The following is a 26865-nucleotide window of genomic DNA, read 5'->3' on the forward strand; positions in this document are numbered from 1 at the left end:
AAAAGCAACAAACAGTAAACAGGATTGCTAAAGAATTAAATTTAATTCGTAACATGACAGAACCATTCAATTGTTTTTGAAAAGCAGAAGGCAGATGATGAAATTGCACTTAATTCTGAAGCAGTTCAGATACAGCCTATCATTCCTATTCCTTTCTAAGCATTTACAAAACAATTTCTTACCTCCCCTCACAAAAAGGCTCAGCACAACCATTTATACATTCTAGTTGGTTTGTAACATTTGGTCATAACTGATAAACACAGATCACACAGTTTTTTTCTATCGTTTTTGTTGATCTGAATCATATTGCTTTAGACCAGAATCGGACAGTTCTAATACAGGATTTACAAATCCACAATACTCGGAATTGCCATTATCATCCATTTCGGCACTAACAAAATCATTCTCCCACTCCAGCCCATTGGAATCATCAGAGGCTGATGTAGGATTACTTCCAGTCTTCTTGCAGCTATACTTAAGTGCTGCCCGGAGAATGTCTTCCTCTGTTTTGGAACGTTCTCTCATGGGGAGCATTCGATTCATTCCTATTATATAGGCAGAGTTATTAGAAATCTCAGTGAAGATTTAAAAACTTTATTAAAAGACTGAACCTATCAGGCTTGACTTGTGAATTAACTTAAAAAAACCAATCCTGGACTTCCCTGGTGGTCCAGTAAGTCCAATCTTCCTTGGTTAAGATTCTTCTTAACCAAGAATCTGCCTGCCAATGCAAGGGACACGGGTTCAATCCTTGGTCCAGGAAGATCCCACCATGGCACGGGGCAACTAAGCCTGTGAGCCACAACTATTGAAGCCTGTGTACCAAGAGCCCGTGCCCTGCAACAGGAGAAGCCACGACAATGAGAAGCCAGTGCACTGCAGCGAAGAGTAGCCGCATCTTGAATAAAGACCCAGTGCAGCCCAAAATAAATTTAAAGATATCTTTAAAAATTAAATCAAGCTCTCAAAATAAACAATCCTATGGAAGACTTTTTAAGGGAAATGTTAAAGTCTAATCCTATAGTGAACATAAGCACTCAACAAAGGATGGTTTTGATGTAACACTGATAAGATGAAACTTCTGAAAAGCTGTAAGTAAAGCAGAATGGATGGAGGATTTCAATTGCTATTAGTCTTATATGGCCAAGTTAGTGTGTGGGCCAAACTTCTTTTCCACCTAGATGACAATTTCATTTCCCAGAGTTATAATAACTCTAGTGATAATGATAACAGTATACATATTTCCAGTACTTACTAGGTTCTAGTTAACACTATTTGCAAATGACAAAGATGAGCTGGTTTGATCTTCAACCACTATACATACAGCACGATCACTATACCCCATTCTGAAACTGAGGAAAGTAGGGCAGGAAGAGGAAAGTGATTTACCCGAGGTCACACAGCTACAGGGGTGGTGGGGCAGGAATGTGATTCCATTCCCTTGGGCTTCAAAGTCTGTGCTCTTTTGCTATTCTGACTCTAGCATAACAAAACAGAGACATTTCTAGGGGAAACTGTTCTAGATCTAATTCTGAACAGAAAGAAACTGATCAGTAAAGTGAAAGTAGCAAAAATCTTGGAAGAAAAAAACATCATTTTGGCAGAACGAAGAGAGGGAAGACAGAAAAGAGACTTGAATTTGCGTGTGTAGGATCAACACTAGTAACAGAATTAAAATCATGGAAAAGAGATTATCAGAGAGTAATCCCTAGACACATTCAGTAATTTTGTTTTCCGAGCTTAAAGAATCCAATCCTACAATAATAATAATTTAAAAAAATACTTAATCTATCACTGTTATCACTCCCCCAAATCAGAGACTCAACCTAGCAAATTACATCATCTTTGTAGACATGATAAAAATGGGAGCTGGAAACTAATATAATTTTGAGGATTTGTATTTAATTGAATAATACTGTGTCTAACGGAAGCTGAATTGTACATCATAAGGTTTCTAGTGAGTTCTGTCCTCTACAAAGTCTAGTTTAATAATTCTATTATAATGACTTGAATAATAACCTTGAAAGTCATGTTATCTAAAAATTTGATTAGCATACAGTGAGAATGACAGAATCAGCATTAAAAGATCTGAAAAGTCTTTAGATCAAATTGAACAAGATGTTAAAATAAAAATAAATTTAAAATTTTCTAATTGATATCTAAATAATAAGAAAAATACAGGGCTGGAGAAATGGTGTTTAGTTGAGAAGAAGACTTAATTAATGCAATCTTTGCTCAAGTTATTCAGTTTCTCTATTGATAAAACTAATGGCTTGTCTAAAGGATATCTAAGGTCTATTTCATCTCAAAATTCTATGAAATATTTAATATTTATGATTTTTCTTAAAGTCCTATATTTTGCAATTTGTTCTTCCTTTTTGGATTACCTATTTCTTAAAATTGGAGAAGGAAATGGCAACCCACTCCAGTATTCTTGCCTGAGAATCTCATGGACAGAGAAGCCTGGAGGGCTACAGTCCAAGGGGTCGCAGAGTCGGACATGACTGAGTGACTAACACATTTCTTAAAATAAAAATAAAGGCTTGGGCCTTATTCAGTGAAAAAGCTTTAAACAAAATCCACCTTTTGGCTACAATTTTGAGTACTTGTTATGTGTCACACTATGTGCTGGATGTTTTACATAAATTTCATTTAATCCTCACAACATTCATGTTTTCATTTGTTCAAATATCTATTGACTGCCTATTATGTGCCAAGCTTTTTTAGACCCTCAGTATATAACAGTGAATAATCATTCTTTAAAGCAGCTTTATAATTCCCTTTTTATGATGAACTGCAGCTTAGAGAGATTAAGAAATCTATCTTAAGTACAACAGCTAGGAAGACATACCAGTAAAATTCTAGTTCACGTCTGTGTTATGGCTTTTGTACTACCAAAAAACCTAACAAACTGCTTATTTATTTCAATTCAGTTACTCCGTCGTGTCCAACTCTTTGCGACCCCATGGACTGTAGCACACATCATTATGAAGGAAAAGTTAATTAAGTTGCTCACAAGCGGGCAGTGATTCCTACTGAGTTAAGCGGCTGCATTACAAAAATCTTAAAATGAAAAATAACATTTTCTTTCTAAATCTCAAGAAACATTAAGAATTAAGCAACTTTCTAAACAGTTCACCAACAAATGATAATCACTAATACAATAAGAGTCTAAGAAATTTTAAAGACCTTGCATTCATTTCAGTTTAAGGAAAGTAAAAGACAAAGTAGATTTCTGTAAGTTAACACAAATTAAATAAAACGTTTCAGGTAAAATTTAAACATAAAATACCTTCTTCATCTTCCCATTCTAGATCTAAAGATGTGCTGTCATCATTTCCACTAGTTGATTTAGTTTTGGTCATTAAATCACAACTGCTTTCTGTATTTGGTGTCAAAACGGTGGCATCTGATGAGAGTCCTAGAATATACACCAAATCCAATTAGATGTGGTGACACAATACTCCTTTACTACAACCACTTATTTTGCAATAATGATCTCTCTTCAAATACTACTACTCCGTTTAACATCGTAAGAAACAATTACTGAAATCATTACATTGGTAAGCTTCTGTTAGAAATAGTATAAATGGTTTCCCCCGCTTTCTTTTTACTTTTTTTTTCTGTCATCTAGCACAGTAAATACACAAATTTAAATGAATTACAAATTTTTCAAATATGATGAACTCCATGGAAAAAGAAGGGCCAGACTCCCTATACATAACTATAGAAATAGCCTGAAATTTTTCTTTACTCCAACTCCTTTTATTAATTTTAAAATTTATTTTATTCAAGTATAGTTGATTTATAAAGTCATGTTAATTTCTGCTGTAAAGCAAAGTGATTTAGTTATACATATATATGTTCATGTTCTTTTCTATTATGGTTTATTATAAGACATAGAATATAGTTTACTGTGCATATAGAAGGGCCTTGCTGTTTCCACATTCTGTGTATAACAGCTTGAATTTGCTAGTCCTAAATGCTCACCCCATCTCTCCTCCACCCCTCCTCCCCCTTGGCAACCACAAATCTGTTCTCTATAGCTCTGAGCTTGTTTCTGTTTCTCCAACTCCTTTAAAAAAGTAAACATAAAACTGTATATTTAAGAGCTAGTTATTTGGGCAACACAAATTGAAGCGCAGGAAGTTTGAGAAAAACAGAATCAAGATCTTCAATTATCTGTTTAATGTGGCATAAAGTAACTTTAAAATGTACCCACATATTTTAAAAGACTTACTACTACTTCGAAAAACTTCATACTGTGACTTTATATTTCTCAAACAAGATTCAAAGTCATCTTCTGGTCCTGGACTGTAATAAAAGTGAATTTTGTTTTATATATTCGTGGTCAATACAACATAATGCAGGCTAAAGTTAAATGATGCCATTTTGATTAGAAGAGGTATATCCCACACAAATTCATAATTACTTACAATCAGATTACCCTAGTCAAAACAGGTCTTACTTTTCTTAATGCTAGCAATAAACTGAAAATAATGCTGGTAAGATTTTGGTTAGTCATGAGGTCAAATCCAAACCTTAGTCATAAGTCTAACTTTATAATTTACATTACTGAAGCATGAACGAGGTTCTTTGTATGAGCAGGAAACACTCCTGGAAATGTGACACTGAAATTACATCAACTAAAAAATGATCACACATAAACTTTATTTTAAGAAAAGAGCTAAGGAAAACAAAAACAAGCAAGGCATGACAACTTATCCAAAGGTATTTCAATGTGCTATTGCATCATATTCTATACAAAATATGTAATCACTCTTATGAATGCAATAAAGTCAATTTAAAATAAATAATGATGATTTTCCAACATAAAGAAACAAATGTTCTTTTTACGGAGCATGTACACACAAACGTTTATACAAACATCCAGAGGTGAAATGCTTTCTCTTTAGAAATAATATTTCCTACACAAAAGGAAGAAGTATGTTTCACTATTTACCTTTGATATTCTCCATTGTTGGAAGCACGGCATCGCTGCACAACTCTCTGCCTTTCTTGCTTTGGAAACATAATGCGACACGAGATCACTCTACTGTAAAATTACATTTTCTAAAACTATTCATGAAATGCCAAAATTTTAAAACTTAAAAAAGTTATTCGAAGTATTTTTCCTTAAATTCATCACTGTTCACTTCTATATCATCTTATTTAAGTGTAGAATTTCTCTTAATTTTTTAGTGTATAGTCCTTACATGGTCAAAATATTCATAGGGCTATTAAAAATAACTTTAAAGATAAATATTGGCAACTTCCTTATTGCACCTAAGAACTAATAACTGGAAAGATGAGGAGCAAGAAAGTAATAGTTAAAACAGTATATGAAGTTCTATTCTGGGTGAAATAAGTAGCAATAAAATAAAAGAACTAAAAGATCTGGCTGAGTTTACTCAGAAATAATAAAAACAGAGGATTTAGAAAACCTGTGAGGAGTGTGGCTCTGACAGTTATTAGTTGTATGTCCCCGGCATGGTGTCCTGTATTTTCTGTTTCTTCATCTGTAAATTACAGACGGCTGTAATACTGCCCTAGCAAATTCATAGGGCTACTGTGAAAATCAAATGAATTCGCATAATGTGTATCCTCTATGTCAGTGTATGCTGCACAGACTGCATGTGTTCCTCTATTTATTCAAGAATAAAAAACTCAAGAACTCAAATAGATTCTGCATATAGAATCCTTTTTAGTCTTTAAAAGGCAAGCAGCAGAGAATTATAGTAGAAAGAGATGGTTAACTTGGAATCAGAAAAATATTTACTTTCTTAGTAAAAGGTAGTTAATTTTAAAACTTTTCCATTACTTAGAACTTACTAAACAAAACTCCCTCATATAATCTGATTAATCTTTTAAAACACCAAAAACAGGAGAAAGAGAGATAAAGAGCACATGTCACAGAGAAATCACACAGAAACACGATACATGATTTTTTAGTTTCTCTAAGTGACAATAATTATTATGCGACATAATCCTTGTACTGCATTTCAGTTCACACAGCAGCAGAGTTCATGCAGGCAAAAGATGGTGGAAGACACGGAGCAGAAAACTGGCTAAGCAACGCTTGAACACTGGCTCTGCCATTTATTAGCTGTAGGATCTTAAGTTATTTAATATCGCTGTCCCTTGGTTTCATCACCTGTGAAATGGAGATTAAAAATACTATCTTTCTCCCAGGACTGTTGTGAGGATTAAATAAGGTAAAACATGTAAACTAATCAAAACAGTTCCTTCCAGGGCTCCATAAATGTCTGGTATTAAGCTTGTCTGGCATTATGAGAATGCTGTTTAAATACCACATGGTAAATTATGATAAAACTGTTGTTTTCTCTGATAATATGTCAAAGATTTCCCAAGACCCAAACTGTCAATCTCCCAAAGACAAAAGTACAAAGATGAAAAATACAGTATTCCTATGTGGCAAAATCACTTAGCTTACCCCAATTTTAGGAAGCATAAGAAACTCTAACAGTTCAAGAAATTGTTGGGGGGGAAAAATTCACAAAAATAAACTTAAAAATGCTGCAGAAATTGTATTTAAAGGTCAGTTTTTCAGTGTTTCATCAAAGAGTATATTTATTTTTCCAAAAGAATACTGAATTTTGGAAAAGTAAATTTCATCTTTGGGATAAACAGCAATTGGTGTTGTTCAGTCATTAAGTCGTGTCCAACGCTTTTGCAGCCCCATGGACGGTAGCCCACCAGGCTCCTCTATCCATAGGATTTCCCAGGCAAGAACACTGGAGTGGGTTGTCATTTCCTTCTCCAGGGGATCTTCCCGACCCAGGGATTGAACCTGTGTCTCCTGTATTGGCAGGCGGATTCTTTACCATGGAGCAACCTGGGAAACCCTAACAAGAATTAGCTTCTCCTACTTTAAAGCCAAACAATGCTCAATGTCAAGTATAAAATTTGATGCTATTTCTAGCTGTTAAAGACCCACTAATTTGCCTTTAAAATTCCTAAGAGTATAGGAATAAATACATTCATTGTTAAACAAGAAGCCCTTGATTTTAGGGGAAAAAATGTCCCAACTAAGATTTGTTACAGAAAATCAGGAGAAAAGCAGCCCTAAATATATGCTCGGGTCTTTTCCCCTCACCTCCAAGAGCTTTCGCTGCTTTGCTGCCCTGGCTGCTTCACGCTGTGCAGCGTATAAAGCTTCTTCTTCTAGTCTTAACTTCTCTTCTTGTAAGGCTAACTGTACATGAACAAAACAATAAGGATTAACAAAAATCAGAACCTGTCTAACTGCTCTAAAAATAAAATGTTTCTATTCATAAAATAAAAAGAAATTATTAAAAAAAAGAATTGAGCTCTACAAAGCATAATAGAATTGAAATTTTTGTAATTTATTTCAATTTTTCTTTTTACAAAGTATTTCAAATCGTATCAAACATATTACAGAATTCTTAGAAGTTGAGTTATAAAGTAGAGCATCTAGTTTGCATAAATACAAGACCATTTCTTTCTTTAGAATATGCAGTGATCTTCATTCTCAACAATCATTCCAATGCCTATCACCCTACCTAGTTTATTGTTTGGGCCCTTGTTAGTTCAAGGTCTTCAAAACTAAGGTCAATCATATCACTGTCTACCAAAGTGAAGCAAGCTTTCACAAAGTTCATGTCACATTGATACATGTGTCCTGAATTTTATTACTCTCATTAAAATTCCAAATTTAAGTTCCTGCCATTCATAGTAGCATACAAACTGCTTTAGTGATAATCTGTTGCAAGTCAAATCAAATTTAAAAATCAAATTCCAACACAATATTTTTCTTTAGCCTAATATTAGCATCTATTGTGTAGCTAAGTTAATGCTGTTGAAATCATTAATTGGGAATAATTTAGTATTAAATAGGTACTAAACAGACTAGTTTTAAATGTAAAATGGAATATGACTAATTCCATTTAGTTTAATGAATAGCAAAACTATAATTACAGGCCTTTTCTGTAAATATACTAAAATAAATAGAACATTTATGATTGTTAGAAGTACTTGGTTCACTTACTAAGAATAATTAAATCCAAGACTAACAGAAAGATTTTAAAAAAGGAACCAGTTATCGTGAAACACAATCATTTTTTAATGTTAGTTTTAAACACAAAGTTTCAGGTATTTTACCACAGTGCCTAATTGTGAGTTCAGAAGATCATTTTCAGAAGGATGTATTCTCTTCACTTACTGGCAGCATATGATTGCTGATAAATTAAACCAAACTAAGTCAAATTATTATAGGCTGGAATAATTTTTTAACTTTTAAATAATTTTTATCTGCGTATATCTAAATTTAGGTCCAGTGACTATTCATATGCAATATATTATTTAATAACACCTTTCTCCTATAAACAGAGACATGATAAAATATACTTAAGCAACATAAGACTAATTACCTCTTTTTGGATTTTCATATCAAGATCTTTCTGTTTTTCAACAATAGAATCATAATGCTTCTCTCTCAGGTCAACAATTTCTTCCTCAGTAAGAGGCCTACACAGAAAAATGAGGGAGAGAAAGAAAATGAAAAAAAAAAAAAAAAAGTGCTGATAAATTCAAGTTTAAATAAAACACTCATAAAATCAGTGAAGTTCTGAAATTTTACTGTCAAAAATGTACTAAAGCAATTCGATGCTGATTTCAACTCTTAAGAGTAAAAAAATATATAATACATTCTAATACTTTTTTTTATGTACTAATTTGGTACGTAAGTTGAAGATGACATACTATCAAGAGTATTTTTTAGCACTACAATCAACTTTAAAGAAATGTGGGCTCCATGTACCTTTACTTTGGCTCTGGTTCTTTTTGACCATATCCCAAGATGTGCATCATAAAATATAAACCTCAGTACACTATACTCTTGATATCAGCCCTCATGTCATTCTGGAATTCTTAACTCTCTTACCCACTGCCCTCCTATTTATCCTGCTCAATCCCCCTGGCCACCTCAGGCCCTTAATCCTTCCCTTTTCTCTCTTGTTTATCTATCCTGGTCATCTTCTGGCTTCATTCACTTACAACCAATGTGGATCCCATGGCAAATCTGAAGCACTTTCTTACCCACACATTCACCTTCTTGCATAACCTTCTTTATGCCTTATTCACTCAGATTACTCATTCTCTGACTCTGGATCATTTCCAAGATTAGCTCTTCCTGCTGAGAGCTGCTAGAAAAAATCAAACATACACTTGGGCCTCTGCCCCTAGCAATAACCCTTTACTTGTATGTGGCCAACTTCTTTCCTCTCATATACTATGCCAATTACTTCAAAATCTTCACATGCACACTCTTTAAGTTCCTCATGCAAACTCTCTTCTCTTAGAAGTCAGTTTCACCCCACTATGAGACATGAGGAAACATGTCTCCCACCATCAAATCCCTCAATGTCTTGCCAGCCCTCCTCTAGTCTATCCTCCCTTCTCCTCTCTTTCCTCTACACAAGTGGCATTCCTTAATTTGTTCAGGGTCACCGACCCTGCTTACACTTGATCCATTTGTCACTGGTGCTACTCCTATCCCACCTCCGCTCCAGAGAATTCTGTGGGACACTGCACCATCAGTTAGTACCTCTCTTCTTAAGTCTACTTATCTGTTTCCACCTCTCTTCCTTGCGAAGAAAGGAAGGACAGAAGAAGGAAAATCTTTCAATTGACCTATACCTATCTCTAACTACTGCTCCCTCTCTTTTCCATTTCAGCCCAAACGTCTGAAATTAAGTTTGACTGACAGCACATCTGGCAGTTACTATGTGGCAGCTTCTCTTCTATGTGATTTACATATACTAATTTTAACTCTGGCAACAACCCTGCAAGGTAGATAGATAAGGGAAATGAGACGTCCAAGTAAGTCATATAATTCACAGCAAAGCTAGAATCTGAACCCAAGTAGTCTAGCCCCTTACTCTTAACTGCTGCGTTTCTCTTACCTTCTTTGTTCTTACTTCCCATTCTCTCATCAAAACATGGCAGTCTGCCTCTGCTTTCATTACTAGGTAATCAATGCCTTCTATGTTGCCAAATATAATAGACAGTTTTAAGTCCTTATACTGTTACTGTTTCCTGTGGCAATGCTGGCCATTCCCTCCACTCCATCTGTCTGTTAGTCTGTCTCTACCTCCTACCTTGGCTTTCTATGCTCTGATTGCTTTTGTCCACTGCTTCTGGATTGTCTTCTGAATCCTCTTCTAGTGTCTGTCTATTCAATCCTCAAACCACTAAACCAATGCTCTCTCTCCATGATCCAACCAGCCCACCTCCTCATCTTCTCCAACCTTGCTGCTGCTGCTAAGTCACTTCAGTCGTGTCCGACTCTGTGCGACCCCATAGACGGAAGCCCACCAGGCTCCCCCGTCCCTGGGATTCTCCAGGCAAGAACACTGGAGTGGGTTGCCATTTCCTTCTCCAATGTGTGAAAGTGAAAAGTGAAAGTGAAGCCGCTCAGTCGTGTCCGACCCTTAGCGACCCCACGGACTGTAGCCCACCAGGCTCCTCCATCCATGGGATTTTCTAGGCAAGAGTACTGGATAATTATCATGGTTTTAACCAGCAATGTATATAGTAATGTCTCCTCCTACATTTGTTTCTCTAGCCCTAACCTCTGCTGGGCTTTTTTTTTTAGTGTTTTGAGGTATTATTTATACAAAGTGAAAAACATGATTAGTAAAACAAGTTTCAGAATGTCATTACGGAAGGAAAAGGGGTATAAAGTTTAAAAAATTCAAAGAAATGTACTTATCAATATTAATACAGTTTTTTAAACTAAAATATACATAAAAACTTAGGTTCAATACGAAAGCACTTAGGCACATTAAAATGTTTAATGTTCAAAACAATCTTTTGAAATGTTATTATCTCAATCTTATAGAAAGAAATAACCAAGATCCTGAAATGTAAACTGTTCAGTGCCTCAAAGCAAGTGGATGACACAGCCTGGATTTTTAGAAGCTTATTATAGTTTACATAGAAGTCGTTTGTTTTAAAAAAAAACAAAACGCCTTACCTATGACTGCTTCCTGGGCTTTCTCCCTGTACAAGAATTAATTAAACAATTACACAAATTTTACTAGCTGAATTCTATTTAAAGCAAGCCAACAAAATTTTTATTTAATCAAAATATTTTCTGCTTATCTTTAACAGATTTCATTACTAAAAGTGTTTTAAACAAAAAGCTTTAACATTTTACCAGTTTTCAAAGGCAGAATTTACTTTAATATCTAGCTTAATTAAAAAGCAACCAATTGCTGAGCATTTCCTAATTTTTTAATAACAAATATTTACTACATACCAAATGAACTTCTCGGTTCAAGATGGTACCAGACAGACATACTCTCTATGCTTTGATCATTTACAATTGATCTTCATTATTCGCAGATTCCAAAACTGCAAATTCACCAATGAGCTAAAATTTATTTGTAACATCAAAACCAATACTCCCTGCACTCTTGTGGTCATTCATGAGCATGAACAGAGGAGCAAAAATCTAAGCTGCCTGATATGCACATTCCCAGCTAAAGCAGAAGGTGATGCTCTGCCTTCCTGTTTCAGCACTTGCTGTGTGCCCTCTTTGCAGCCTACGCAGTGCCACTTTTTTGCACTTTTTTTTGTTGCTGATTTTGCTGTTTGAAATGACCCCATGTGTAGTGCTAAAGTGCTATCTATTGTTCCTAATCACACAAGAAGTTATGATATAGTTTATGGAGAAAATATATGTGTTAGATAAGCTACATTCAGGCATAAATTATTAAGTGCTGTGCATAGTGAGTTCAAAGTTAATGAATCAATAGTATACATTAAAAATAAGATGTCAAACAGAAACACAAAAAAAGGTTATACATTGTTCAGCTGATAAAAATGTGATCAGAAGCTTGCAGGAAGCTAATGCTGTATTTTTCCTAGGAGTAATGTTCTGGTATTCACTAATTGAGCGTTCACGGCAACTTTATAGAACATAATTACCATGGGTTTATGCATTTCTTACATATTTGAGCTATTCACATCCCACAACTAAAATATACGACTAAGTAACTGCAGAAAGAAAATTCCAAATGGTCCACATCAACTTGGGAAAAAGCAGTACAAAGCAGGAAATGACATTCAAGTAAACCAAACACTACAACATGAACGAGGAACAGACTGGTCAACAAACTCAAACCAGACAAAACGCACCTTAGGAAAACACAAGGAATCACATTAAAAAAAAAATAGTAAAATGCGAGGATGAATTGTATTGAAGGTTAAGAGAACTCTTACATTGAGTACTTGTCAGAAACTTTAAAAATACCTTGTTAAGTGTTTGTTTAAAAAAATACACAAAATTTAAGTTACTTCTGAAAAGGGAAAGAAACTAGATTCTATGAAACATTAAAACTATTTGGGAGAAATTTTACTGGGAAAACAAAAGGTTAAAATATAGTTTCTCAAATATATTCTATCAGATGATAATAAATATGTATTACTATTTTAAAAATGGATTTATACCCAAATTAACTTGGGAAATGCTAATTGGACAAGTTGAAATAATTTTAACAGTTCTTTAACAATTTAATAGTTCTCAGAACCTTTAATATGCTAATTTATACTGAGACTAGTATTGTGTACACACTTTGGGAAATGCTGGGCTCAAGAATAATTTAAATTTGGTGTAATGTATTTTCCTCTTTCCTTAGAAAACAAAAATGATAAAGACAAAACCTGCAATGCTCTTCTATATGCATTCACTTTAGAGATGTGAGAAGTAGGCTCAAGGAAGGTTAATTCGCACAAACTCATATAATTAGTAAAGATGGAAATTAACACACAAACTAATTCTAACTATACCAGTGCCTAAGAAACATATACCATATTGCACTAATTCTAAAATGTACTTTTTTTCCCTCCATTTTAACATTTCTGTACTTGAGATACATCTTAAAATTGATTTTTAGATGAGGTGAAATGTAAAGATAAACAAAAAGAAAACTGATAAAAAGATAATGGCTAAAGTCAGAAAGTGATTGTAAAACACATATATAAATTCTACCGTCAGAAATTTGTGAAAACTATGGGTCAAAGAATGGTTTACTCTGGATCATTGAGGAATTTAACCTACTTAGTGGCAAAATGTTAGAAATATCTTTTCTTAAAGTTCCTCAAGTTCTACAGAATACTGTAAAAACCTGTTTTAAATATATGTATATATAAACACATATATTAAGTGATAGATGAAACTATATATATTATATACATATGTGGTATTTTATAGAGGCTGTATACACATATATAGTGTTATATATGTTTCATCATAAAAATTCTGAATAAACTGCTAATATAAATTAGTAAGAGAAGGAAATAAGGGACTAAAAAGTAAAAATAAAAACTAAAATGTTAAAAATTCTAGAAGAAAAGATAACATAATGAAAATGTTAAAAAATAACTGTCGGAACTAGTGAGATGCGCTATGAGAACAAACTGGACTTTGTGCTACTGTGAAAATACTTACTTCATCGCTTTCTACTAGATTCTCAAACTGAAACAAGAAAGAAAGCGTTAGGATGAATATTTGTCTAAGGTACATGTCTCACAAAAAATTTTAAGCCACTTTTTCATTTCAAAAATAATATACCTTTATTTTACAAGATAAAATATAAGTAATGTATCTCTTTAAACACCATTCCATTTGATTTATTAAACAAGACAGCCAAGACAAGAATACATCATTTATGATTTTTATTAAAAAGAAAATGGAAAATTACAGCAATTTTCTACATAAATCAGAAACTTATATATCAAAACTTTCATCTGAACTAGGTGAATGGACTATTTCATGGATCTTTTAAGTCTACACTGCCAGAACTTCCTAATTCCTTGAGTTCAGAAAGAATTATTTAATATTGTAAGTCCCTCAAGAAATAGAACTAAAAGTTATTCAAGAATATCTCTTATGTTTTTATTTATTCATCTATTCACTCATATAACAATTCACTGAAAGTCAAGATGGTAGTTGTTATTTCTAAACAGTGTCTTTCTAGAGATACAAATGTAAAAAATTTGATCATAATGTGATGAATGCTATCATGTCAAATGACCAAATGAAAGTCATCATGTTAAATTATATTATGAAAATATTTATACTTTAAATAGAAATAATATGATATGTGACTACTTGAAAGAAAGGAAAATGTATTTAATTGTTAATTGTTAATATTTTTTTGTTGTTTAAAGATCAGGAAACAATGAATTCAAAATGTTTAGAAACTACAAGAATCTAAAGTGACGACTTCAAAGTGTTTAATATTATTACTTTGAACTAATATTTTGTGCTGGTTTGTAATTTATTAAAACAAACAAACAAACCTATTTCCTGGTAATAATGTTTCTTTATTTAATATAAAAGGCAGTTTTGGATTGGCTATAAGTTCTGCCACATATAAGTGTTGTAATGTAGTCCAATTTCTTCTCCTGTCTAAGCCTGATTCTTACCCATAAAGCAAGGTGACAGCCACCTGTTCAACAGAATTGTAGCAAGAATGTGCAATGACATTTATAAACCATATGGTGAAGGCTGGTGCATAGTAGGGACTGAGCAAATGGCAGATTCTGTCATTATGTTTTACATAACAAAGAATAATCAACTCAGTGACTCTTTTTGTAGAGTTGCTTCAAATCAATTTGCTGCTTTGATTCTGTCACACCTCTACTAGGGCTGGCCAACGATGTCTAGACTCACAGCCTACTAAGCCACTGAAACTGATAGAAGAGTACCCTCAACCTCAGTTGTGCAGGGCAGAAAAGACAAAAACAAAACACAAAAACACTATCTCTTAAGCAATTCTATTAGAAGAACAGGACCTTAATCTTCTGCAAACTTGTTTTCTCCATTTACACTTCCCCCACCACTCCAATTCTTTCCTTCTTTACCAGCATGGATAATACTGAAATACTAAATTTAGGTCCACATCCTTCCCCCCTTAATAAAAAAAAAATGTCCCTCTTGCCCTTCTCAAGGTACTTTTATCCAGTCAGATTTACGACACTACTTACCTCTATAGTTAAGTGCTCACCTCTTGAGCATGTTCTAAAATACTTGGATCTGGGAAGAAAAACAGAATAACAACTTTAAAAATTACAATTGTACTAAAACTGAGTTACTGTAGTTTATAATAAAAATTATTTCCTCAAAAGCAACATTAAATTCTCCAATATACAGCATCTTATATTTACAAAAAGGAACCATCGAACTTACAAAAGAATACAGATAGTCCAGATTTTTAAACACAGTTTAAGTGTTTAGTCAACTCATAATTTTCTATTGGTCCTAACAGTTACAAAACTTTTAATCGTAAGTTAATTTATATATATTTATTACATAGACTAGAATACAATTAAATTTAAAATTTTATCTCATTATTTTTACTGTATCAAGAAAAATATCTTGTTAAAATACTGGTGTGTTAAATAATCTATAAGAGCATGTTTCCAATTTTGTTAAAGAAAATGTATAAACATATATGATCCCACAAAACAACAAAAATCTAAAAAGATATATGCCGTTTTGCTAAGAGCAGTTATCTCTAGATGGTAGGATCATATGCATGCATGCATGCCAAGTTGCTTTAGTCGTATCTCTCTGTGACCCCATGGACTGCAGCCCGCCAGGCTCCTCTGTCCATGGGATTCTCCAGCCAAGATTACTGGAGTGGGTTGCCATGCCTTCCTCCAGGGGATCTTCCTGACCCAGGGATCGAACCCATGTCTCTTATGTCTCTTGCATTGGCAGGCGGGTTCTTTACTACCAGTGCCATGTGGAAAGCCCCGGTGGAATCATATATGTTTATACAAAGCCATGCCTGCAAAAGAGGAAGAAAATGAAAAATAATATACTTCATATATACATCAACCAAATAATCCATTAATTTCTCCAACTAGGGCCAAATATTGACTTTAATTTTAATTGCCCCTCACAATATATACATATGTCAAATCACCATGATGCATACTTTATATGTCTTACAATTATGTCAATTATATCTGAATAAAGCTAAAATTTAAAAATTCTAATCATTCTTTTCTGCTCCTACTAGTGCAACTCAGACACAGTCAAATAAGTGTCTCCTATGTAATACCTGCTCCGAAGATATGGCCACATTAACTGTATGTCTTCTAACTATTATAGTATACAAGTTGGTACAGGTCAGTTCAGTCGCTTCCAACTCTTTGCAATGCCACGAATCACAGTACGCCAGGCTTCCCTGTCCATCACCAACCCCCAGAGTTCACTCAAACTCATGTCCATTGAGTCGGTGATGCCATCCAGCCATCTCATTCTCTGTCGTCCCCTTCTCCTCCCGCCCCCAATCCTTCCCAGCATCAGAGTCTTTTCCAGTGAGTCAACCCTTCGCATGAGGTGGCCAAAGTATTGGAGTTTCAGCTTCAGCATCAGTCCTTCCAATGAACACCCAGGACTGATCTCCTTTAGAATGGACTGGTTGGATCTCCTTGCAGTCCAAGGGACTCTCAAGAGTCTTCTCCAACACCACAGGTCAGAGTCCCTCAAACTCCTTTACTACTGCAAGTGCCTGGAAATTTTAAAACTTTCACATAACATGGATCCTGTTATTGTCGCCTAAACTGATGGCAGGGAACACCCGCCATCCTCCCATGGAGATCCAAAACTCACACTGTGGGTTCCTAATGTGTCAGGATTCTTTAACAGAAAGCACCCCTTTGGGAGATGGAAGAATCCAGGAGTTAGGACAGGTCAGAATACTTTGTATTATGTGTATGTGTGCAGAGGTGGCAGACAGGTTTAGTAAAAGAGAATGGTATATTACCATGACTAAATTTGTATTATCATAAAGAATAAAAAAGTAATTTTTCCTGTACAATCTTTGTTAACAGATGCAAAGCAGTTTTATTACCCATTAAGAGATCATCAGTGAAAACTAAAACATTTGGTATTACCATCATAATAACATTATTACCATAATAATAATCATATTATCATAATAATTCATGAAACATATCCAATATAAATAAAGTACCCTAATATTCCAGGCCTCTAGTGCTCCCATTCTTCTGTCTTTCCCATTTCTCAAATAAAGACAGAAATGAGTTTTCCAGTAGCACTGTGTTCTGGTATAATGATTTATGCTTAAAGTGCTATATGCACTCCCTCAGCAATCATCACTCTTTTCCTTTAATGAAGAATTTGTCTCTGACTGTATGGTGGAATGAAAACACCATTATTTCCTTCAAGTTAAGAGAAAACGTAGGTCCTCATAAGAACTTGCTCTGCAAGTGCCAGGAACCATGTGAATCACAGAGAAATGAGTGGGGATAAAGGCACAGAGAAAGAGGGGATATATGAATAATTATGCAATTAAAATTTGAGCCTAGGCAAGAAATGAGAGCTTGGACTACAGCGGTGTCATTGAGAGAAATGAATATATTAAAGAAATATTTAGAAGATAAAAAATCATCTAGTGAGGGAGATGGACTGGAAAATGCAAGATGATGAGAAGTGTCAGAATCTCAATGGGGATGTAACAGAACAGAAGCAAGCGTCAGGAATGGAGGTGCAGGAGAAAAGTAAATGTGGTAAATCCAAGACCCAAAACTTAAATGCCAGAGGGGAAAAGGGAAAAGGACAGAGTGGTGTAAAAAGCTGCAAAAGCCCTCTAGAATCACAGTATCACATAAAATAAAGCTGAGCTGTGAAATAATTGGTTAAAGTCACATCCCATGTGCATTATGAATTTAGTCATAAGCCCTGGAGGGAAGGGGAAGATGACAAATACAACAGGGAACAATCCACCATTGTATTCAAGAGCATGCATACTCAGGTGCACTAATTATGAGCTGCTGAAACAGGTTCCAAAACCAATAATTTAATACAAAAGTCTATTTTCCCCTTTTAAAATACAGTCTGCTACTGCTGCTAAGTCACTTCAGTCCTGTCCGACTCTGTGTGACCCCATAGACGGAAGCCCACGAGGCTCCCCCGTCCCTGGGATTCTCCAGGCAAGAACACTGGAGTGGGTTGCTATTTCCTTCTCCAGAACAGAAAATACAGTCTAGAACTCCCCAAAGCAATCCTTGCACATTTCTTTACACACAGTCCTCATATCCCTGAGAGCTGTCTCTAAGTAATGTTAAGTTTTCTGTACAACCATTCTACTGTTGCTAAAGATGTGAAAGTTGACTCAAGTATGTAAAGGATATTAAAGAGGTAGAAAAGACAGGCTATCCTACTCCAAATGATCATGGCAAGTAAAAGAACTTGTAAGAGTCTGAAAGTAAAGGGGTACAAAAGTGGTGATTCTTGTATAAATATCTATTTATCAGTGTTATCAAGGCAGATATCAAGACAATCATTTATTTAGGACAAAATCAGTCTCATGAAGAATAGAATGAAAATAAAAGTTTTTTATGCTTCTACATGTTATTTTGCAAAGCAGGCAAATACTCTTTTATATCAAAGTGAATTAAGTAAAAGATAACTTAAAAATTCTCATAAATCCTACATTCTTATAGTTCCTTTTCTTCATATTCTACTGTATAATATCTGTTAAAATAATAGTCTTTCCTTATATCTTGTTTGACATTATAAATAATTAATGAAGAATCATGGTAAATTTGTTCCATAGTCTATTAAAAATTAAAAGCTCCCCAGGACTCTTCTTTTCTGGACAGAGGATTGGAAAGGTTAGAGAGAGAAGCCCTGGCAGAAGCTATTACATTGACGATGATGACAAATCATTTTTCAAATAGTATCAGATACTTCAATGAAGGTTTAACCATTCAAATCTCAAGGGATAATCCATGAACAGATTTTCCAGGAACAGCGTCAACATAGGTGGTGATAATAAAGTAATAATATTTACTGTTAAATAAGTCTCTCCCTAATGAAGGCAAATTTAGGAGGCATGGATGTTCAAAAAACTTATTGTGTTCCTTGGAAGAGAAGAGGCAAATCTTCCTGCTAAACATGTTGAAGACAGAAAACACGGATTAAAAAAAAAGCCACTGTCCTTTAAGAGAAGCGTGACTCAGAAGAAACCAATAACCAGAAGGGACCATAGAAGTCTTTTCTTTCTTTCTCACTCATCTTCTGCAGTCTATGAGCAGTATCTGAAATCGTCGACAACCTTCTTTTAAAAACTCTTGCTGCTTAATGTGTCCATGATTTTGAACCTTCTGATTCTTCTTACTTCCCTGGATGAATGACAGACATAGCTATGTATTTATCTTTAAAGTATAAAAATGAGTAAAAATTGATCCATGATTCAGGAGATTTACAGTCTAATGGGACAGACACACAGGTGAATTAACAACCACCATGCTCTCTGAAAGGGCTGTGTTCTCAAGAGGAACATCAAAAATCAGCTGAAGAAGAAGGAATCAGCTAGGCCCCCAGTAGTGGAAAGAAATGTTTAGGGAGCAGCAGTAGCTACCAAAGGTGAAGGGGAATGAAAAGATCAAGACTGAATACTTTAATTCTGTCAACAAGTATTTACTAAACATCTACATACTAAGCATATAACCTGGAGTAGGGTAGTCAATGGTAAGCAAAGTAAGCATCAACGTGTTCCTTTACACCGAGAGCAGAAAACGAACATTAATCAAATAAGCACACTATTGCAGGTATAATTATAGTCTGAGGAAGTGCTGACAAGATAAGGAAGATGGTTCCACTTGGTGAGAACTTATCCTCCGAGTGTAGGAAACAGACTGGGAAGACTTCTGTGAGAAATAGTCCTTGAAATGGCAACTAAAAGATGACTAAGTAGGACTAATCTAAGTAAACAGGGAAGAAACTGATTCAAGGAAGAGTGTGACAAAATGAGGCAAAAACAAACAAAAAAGGCAAGGAATAGATAATGTGAGGTCTTGAAAGCTTCATTGAAGAGTTCAGCCTTTATCCTGGAAGTGTGGTAAACCACTGAAGAAAATGGTACGGGACATTCAGAAGGTATAATCAACAAAACGTGACAACTTGGACTTGGAGGATGAGTGAAAGGGAGGACTTTATAATGTTTCCCAGATTCATGGCTTTGGTAATTGTATATTGTTTTACCACTCACAAAGTAGGGCACAAAGTAGTAAAAATACTTGGGGTTTTAAAAAAATGGGGATAAAAAGGAGTAAAAAACTATGAGAAGGAAAGAAAGGTGAGTGCAACTTTACAAACTGAATTTGAGGTTATGTTTGATACCCAAGGGGAAATACTCAGTAGGCAATTAAGATATTCAGGGCTCAGACTGCGATGACTGAGCTCTTTAGTATGCAGGTAGTAGGTAAAACCATGTGCTTTCCTGCTATCAGCCAGAAAAAGTATATTATGGAAGGCAAATATATTAAGGAAGAACAGAGGGAGATTCAGAACAGAGCCCTAGAGAGTCCTCAAGGTACAACACAGAATGTCCAAGAAATTCACTCTCATTTCAGGCTACTACAGTTTTCCTTCCTAACTTCTGAAATTCCAAGAGAAACATCTTACGCTTATATGTTTCTCAAAGCTGACAAATATGCAGAAAACCAAACTGCATCTCTCAATAATGACTGCTGATGACTATATTTTAGCAATACACATTATGGTAAAATATTTCAAAATTCTCACTGGTACTCTATATGGTCTCTAAAAAGAAAGTCAACACGAAACTGGTGAGATGTATGTTTCACTGTGTAATGTTTTTCCAAAGTTAGGGGATATCTTGAGAAATAAAAAAAGAATACATACTGTTTCCTAGATCTTACAAGTTCACAAGTAATATTCATTTGACAAACATGAGATACTAAAAATGAGAAAGATAAAACATAGTCCCTGACCTAGAAGAGCTCCCAACCCATACCACTGTATATACCAGGAGGCAGCAGACTCCTGGCCCAATGCCTGTTTCTGTTAATAAAGTTTTAAAGGAACACAGTCACCTTCATTTATTTACATATTGTCTATGCTTGCTTTTGTGCTAAAACGGCAATGGTGAATAGCTGCAAAATGGCCTGCAAAGCCTAAAATGTATATTAGTTGGCCCTTTACAGAAAAAGTTTGCAATCCCTAATACACAGTAGACTTAAGCCTGTAGGAAATACTATTTCCTCAGGGAGATAATATTGTTTCAGGGGGTTAGAGCAGGTTTCACAGGGGAAGGTAATATTGAAGGATAAGTAAAAGCTCACCAAGAACAGGAAAAGAAGAAAAATACCACATACAGAAAGGCACAAGAAGAGAACACTGCATGTTAGGAAAACAGAAATAGGTAGAGTCCATTTGGTATACCAGGTACTTGGCATATGCCAAGTGAAAGAATGGCAGAGAATCCTTTCACTGGCTTCCCCTGCCTATGCTGCCCTGTTCATGTGAACAAGGAATAATGTCTACAATTTTAATGCTACACTCTAAGGGAACTATAAATAGAAAATGTAATTAGGCTGGTAAAATAGATTAAGGTTATCCTGTCAGGTGTCTGAACTTCATACTACTCTGAATTGGAAGGTTATCATTTATCAAAAAAAGTTAAAATACGAAGGTTTATGAATGAGTTAAAGTTTTCTGAGATTAGAATAGAGTCACTGTTTTTTCCATTTGTATTCCAACAAGATTTTCTTAATGAGAGAACAAAGAGTGAGATCACCCTCTTTACCCAAGTGCAGACCTGCATATAATCCTGAGTGTTCAGATGAGCATTATGTTGTATGTTTGAATGCTATGCAACTCATCATCTGTCACAGAAGGAAAAAAAGGCTGGGCAACTTAGCTGTAGGAAATAGTTTGCTGATGGAAATCATTACGCCAGGGAAAGCCAAGTATGGGTTTTAGAAAGTTTAATTCCACTCACAGGAAAGAAAGATGGCCCAAAGCACAGAGATACAACAAGGAGGGCAGTCTAGAAGTCACTGAGCAGGTGATCTGAAAGACAAAGTTTAAGGAAGAAGCACAGAGGAAGGACACAGGTTCAGTATATATTAAGCAGACACTGACCAGCAACTTGGAGTGGTGCGTGCAGGCTCAATCACGTCCAGTCCCTTGCAACCCCATGCACTGTAGCCCGCCAGGCTCCTCTGTCCATGGAATTTTCCAGGCAAGAATACTGGAAGGGGTTGCCATTTCCTACTCCAAGGGGTCTTCCCACCCCAGGGATGGAACCTGCATCTCCTGCACTGCAGGTGGGTTCTTTGCCCCTCTCCCCTAGAGGCCCATAAAGTCTGCAGCATGGAGACTGTGAGTGGGAGCTGTTAAGAGAGTCCCCAATCCCTGACAGGGGATCCGTGAAGCAGCAGAAGAAATCTAGGGGGAAAGAAAATGCATGATTTCAGACATTTAATGGTATACAGCTATTAGAGTCTTTACATAAGTTGATATGAGGAGCCTTGGTACGTCCAAGTGTATCTGTTCAGTAGACAACTGAAAACGCAGTGCTGAACCTCTGAAAAGAAACCCTGTTCAGAAGACATGTGATCTGGAAGTGGTGGTTGAAACCACAGGAGTGGACGAAATTAAGGGAACTAAATAAAGAAAAGACAAAGAGAAGTTCCATATTTAATAGGCATATAGAGTAAATACTCGGAGAAGGCAATGGCAAGCCGCTCCAGTACTCTTGCCTAGAAAATCCCATGGATGGAGCAGCCTGGTAGGCTGCAGTCCGTGGGGTCACTAAGGGTCGGACACGACTGAGCGACTTCACTTCCACTTTTCACTTTCACACATTGGAGAAGGAAATAGCAACCCACTCCAGTGCTCTTGCCTGGAGAATCCCAGGGACGGGGGAGCCTGGTGGGCTTCCGTCTATGGGGTCACACAGAGTCAGACACGACAGAAGTGACGCAGCAGCAGCAGAGTAAATACAGCCAGGACAGAAAAACAAAAAGATAACAGCGATGTTGTAGAGAAGTCAAGTGTATAGTTTCAAGAAAAGGAAGACAGCCTATCACACAAAATAAAGAGCCAAGTTTTTGAAATGCATAAGATCTTCTAGTGACAACGTAGAAGATAATGCACTGAGATACAGCAATTAAATGTTTATAATGCTTATATGTTTAACAAAATTTTATAATGTTTAATATAAAGCCATATGATATTAGTGGTGAAGGATACAGGCTCTCAGTTCAGAAGGACCTGAGCTGCAATCCCAGCTCTGCTATCCTGGGCAAGTTAAACTTTCTAACCTTTAAATCTCAATCTATCATGTCTCTAACAGTACTCACCTTCCTCACAGGATTGTGGTGAGGAATAAATGAGATAATGCAAAATACTTAAGAATAGTGCCTGGAACACAGGAAGTAATCAAATGTTGGCAGTAATTATTAAAATCATTTTTACCAGGAAAAAAATAGAAAATAATTGTGAACTATCATCTGAAGGCAACTTTGCTGATGGAGCCAAAAAGGCCAACACACATTAAATATCAAGGGGGATATAAAACATGACCATTTCTTTCTCTAGTACATCTGAGCTGGAACCACTATGTGGAATTATATGGTAAGATAAAAATGGGAATTAAAATACAACACAACAAAATATACTGATCTTCAGTTTGAGAAAGAAAAAAACTAACATGCTAAGTGTCTATGCACCAGATTTCTCCTATCAGTCAAGAAAAAAGAACTGACCAGCAGATGGAGCTCTCTAGACTATATGGCTAAGGCAAAACTCCCTATAGTGAAAAAGGATGACTCATTAGGATGTCTAAATGTTATCCCTTAAAGATATTTAAAAGGTATTTAACTTCCTTTGTTTTAACCACCGAATAATTTTACTAGTATCAAGATTTCTGATATAACACTGATATTTATATTCTGACTAGAAGACATATTCTAGAACTTTTATGTCCCAGAATTCTCTAAAATTTTACAAAAAATAGATAATTATGGTTTTGCACTTGGATAGTAAAAAATGAGTGATCTGACTCTGAGGTACTTGTGGAAAATCTGCAAGGCTCAAAAACCAGGCCCTGGATTATAACGTACCCTTGTGATGCCCAGCTTAAAGTGGCCTAAGAAAGCCCAGGAGTCTTCATCTAAGGTCATCACATTGACAAACAGAAATCAAGTTTCTGTGACTGCTCCTCAACTTTTTTGTCCTTGGATGAACTACTAGTGAACTATCTAGACCTATACCTGAAAGAAAATCAGAACAACCAGGTGATTAAAAAAAAAGCAACTACTAAAATGAAAGGTAAAGTTTAACCTTATTTGTAAACAAAAACAAATTATATTCACCTATCTCTGCATGTTTATCAGAAGCTCCTAAAATAAAATTAAAATAAATAAAAACAATAAGTTAATTGAAGATTCAAGTAGTGGACTGTCCAAACCTACATTTAAGGATTAAAACAGAAGGATGGATATCATCATTATATTGTTTTAGATGACAGTGTCCACAACTGACAGACTCTCATCGCCTCAATAGAACTTGTTTGTTCAAGTTTGGCCCACAACCAAATGAGTACAGATCCAATTATTAAGATTTTATGGCACATCTACAGACAATTAGCACTGACAATGATTCACTGATTTTTTCCCTTATCTTCCCTAAGCTGCCAAGTTCATGTGCTCAGGGAGTAAAACCTGTAATTTTAATGCTATACTCTAAGGAAAACATTTTTAGTTTGTAAAATCACCATGAAAGAGCAAAAAGCCAAAATCCCAAAGACACCAAATAATGTACTCCGAAGTGAAACATAATGTTTACTTCATTTGGGTATAAGATCCTATTTTAAATTATCCTACAACTACATATAAACAAATAAATAAAAACAATAACAAGGTCAAGGATTCTGTGACATCTAGTCCTAAGGCAAGCCTATTTAAGCAGCCTGACTAAATGATAGCAGCCACAAATAAAAATTAGAAGTAACTTAGATGACTTCTGTTGAGAAAATAAAACAGCTGTCATGCTCCCCTGTAACAGTAATAGCCTTTAAGTTAGGGAAATCAAAATACAAAACTAGGCCCAAAGTCTTTAAATCCTTACTTTTTCATTCAAGGGACACAGTGCCTGATGAACTCGGAATCAGAGAGGTGACACAATGCCTGATGAACCAATGAGTAATTCATATTAGATCTACATCACCAAAAGATCCAAATGATAAATCATTTGGCTTCAATGTATGTTGAACATCTTATTACCTAATGATGTTGGTTAAATGGGACAGATTCTGAAAACTTAGCAATCTGTTTCAGAAAGTGCAAAATTAATGTCATTTCTTAGATAAAGTGGTGTGCTTCAGATTTTCAATTCTAAGTTTGAATTCCTGGGAAATATTAGACAACAATAAAGTCAATTTCAAAGGCATTTGTTTTAAGTTTTTCAGTGTTTTATGAAATAAACACAGAAAAATGGAATAATTATGAAATTCTATTATTCTATGGATGGTATGAGTAGAAAAATGTATCTCAGATTTAATCAAGAGAACTTCAGAAAGACTGTGATTTCCCTGGTGTCACAGAGTTTGTGGGTAGCAATCGGGGTATGGCATTCCTCTCGAAATCCCAAAAAATTAATATTAAAGAGTTACATACTGTCCTTGCTACTAGCATTACGAATCTGAATGCCCACCGGAAACAGCATATCGTAAATATCGAAGAACTAACTGCTCAATGTCTGGAACTTTAACATCCAAATGACTTGTACTAAACAAAAAAACCTCTCAGAGACATCAACTTTTTGGAAGCAGATTCTTCACCTGCTCCGTCAGTGCCAAAGTGAGAGTGAAGTCGCTCAGTCGTGTCCGACTCTTAGCGACCCCATGGACTGCAGCCTATCAGGCTCCTCTGTCCATGGGATTTTCCAGGCAAGAGTACTGGAGTGGGTTGTCAGTGCCAAAGAGAGAATCAAATACAGAGCTACTACCACCTTCGGCAATAAACCCAAGTTCAACGCAGGGTGTGCTCAGGCTGCCGTGGATCCTCCTGCTCTACCGCCCTTTCCTGGTAGGGTGCCCAGAGCTCCCCACGTTGCCTCCCGTGACTCTTTCCCCGCGTGACAGCGATCCCAGCGGGAATCTCGCTCGGAGGCGGCAGAAGCGACAGCCCGCCCGCCTCTTCAGCTCCTCCCCTGGAAGGCCCCTCCAGACCAGGGCCCCACCGCGACCACGCGCTCGACGTGGAGGGTCGCTGGCCTCCCAGCCTCCTCTGAGCCAAAGGGGAAGGCCGGGGTTCCCCGCCGGGGGCCGACTAGGAGGAGCCAGCGGGGCCGGGCCCCTCCTCCCGGGGGCTTACCCTCCGCCGCCTCCTGCACGGTGCAGCCGCCCAGCTTCCTTGCGGAGGAGCCCGAAGCACTGCGTCCAGCAGCAGTTCCCCATCGCATGCCGTCCGGGCGTCGCCGCTCCTCCTCCCCCCACGCAAAGCCCAGAGCCAGGCCCGGCCGCCGCATCCGCGCGGCACGAGCCGAATGGGGGCTCGGGGGCCGAGGGCGGGCCGGCCGGAGCGAGGCGGCCTGCGAGGCGGGGGCGACCGGAGGAACAAAGACGGCGATCACTCTCGCGGCCGCCGAGTCGCCGCCGCGCGACGGAGGAGGGCCGGGCAGGCTCTGGACTCCCTCGCGGTCCGCATGGCCCCTCGGTCGCCTCAGCCCCCCAGCCCGGTTCGAGTGACCGTCTCCCGCCGCCGAAGGAGGGCAGTCCCCGCCCTCCGCCGCCGCACCACCGACGCCGCCACACCCCCGGCCCCTCCCGGGCCCCAATAGGCCGTTCCTCCGGCCGCCCCGCCTCCTGCGGCGACGGTCCCTGACGTCACTTCCGCCAGCGCCGGCGTGTGCCGCTGAGTGCTCGGGTGTGTTTGTGCTGTTGGACCTTGACCTGGCTAGGAGATCTTGACACCTTGCAGTTACCCGCCTCTGGTCCCAAGAGTCTCTGGTGTCAGGAGCAAGCC

General features: G+C 36.7%; 1 protein-coding gene across 4 annotated transcripts; it reads right to left on the reverse strand.

The window, feature by feature from the left end:
- Positions 1 to 24: 24 nt before the first annotated feature.
- AP1AR (adaptor related protein complex 1 associated regulatory protein) lies at positions 25 to 26644 on the reverse strand. 4 transcript variants are annotated; one of them, XM_055435104.2, is made up of 10 exons: positions 26215 to 26644; positions 15037 to 15085; positions 13496 to 13522; positions 11018 to 11043; positions 8412 to 8508; positions 7118 to 7216; positions 4964 to 5022; positions 4241 to 4314; positions 3293 to 3421; positions 25 to 545 (listed from the first exon to the last, which is right to left on the reverse strand). In XM_055435104.2, exons 1-10 carry the CDS (start codon positions 26295 to 26297, stop codon positions 280 to 282), a joined length of 909 nt encoding a protein of 302 aa, XP_055291079.1. In that variant the 5' UTR covers positions 26298 to 26644; the 3' UTR covers positions 25 to 279. The 4 variants fall into 4 exon arrangements, with proteins under 4 accessions (XP_055291079.1, XP_088692299.1, XP_088692298.1 ...); XM_088836173.1 differs by lacking the exon at positions 7118 to 7216; XM_088836172.1 differs by lacking the exon at positions 13496 to 13522 and having other exon boundaries at positions 26215 to 26643.
- Between the last annotated feature and the right edge of the window lie 221 nt (positions 26645 to 26865).

The sequence above is a fragment of the Moschus berezovskii genome, chromosome 5, assembly GCF_049115385.1.
Source record: "Moschus berezovskii isolate FMDL1 chromosome 5, NW_MosBer_1.0, whole genome shotgun sequence".
NCBI lineage: Eukaryota > Metazoa > Chordata > Mammalia > Artiodactyla > Moschidae > Moschus > Moschus berezovskii.

Bases quoted from the DNA above. Each gene is read 5' to 3' on its own strand.
- AP1AR (XM_055435104.2), bottom strand. From the start codon at position 26,297: ATGGGGAACTGCTGCTGGACGCAGTGCTTCGGGCTCCTCCGCAAGGAA. The intron at 3,422-4,240 runs GTAAGTCTTTTA...TGTATATTCTAG, and splicing joins TGAAGTTTTTCGAAGTAGTA to GACTCTCATCAGATGCCACC. The intron at 546-3,292 runs GTATTTTATGTT...CCTATATAATAG, and splicing joins AGAATGGGAAGATGAAGAAG to GAATGAATCGAATGCTCCCC.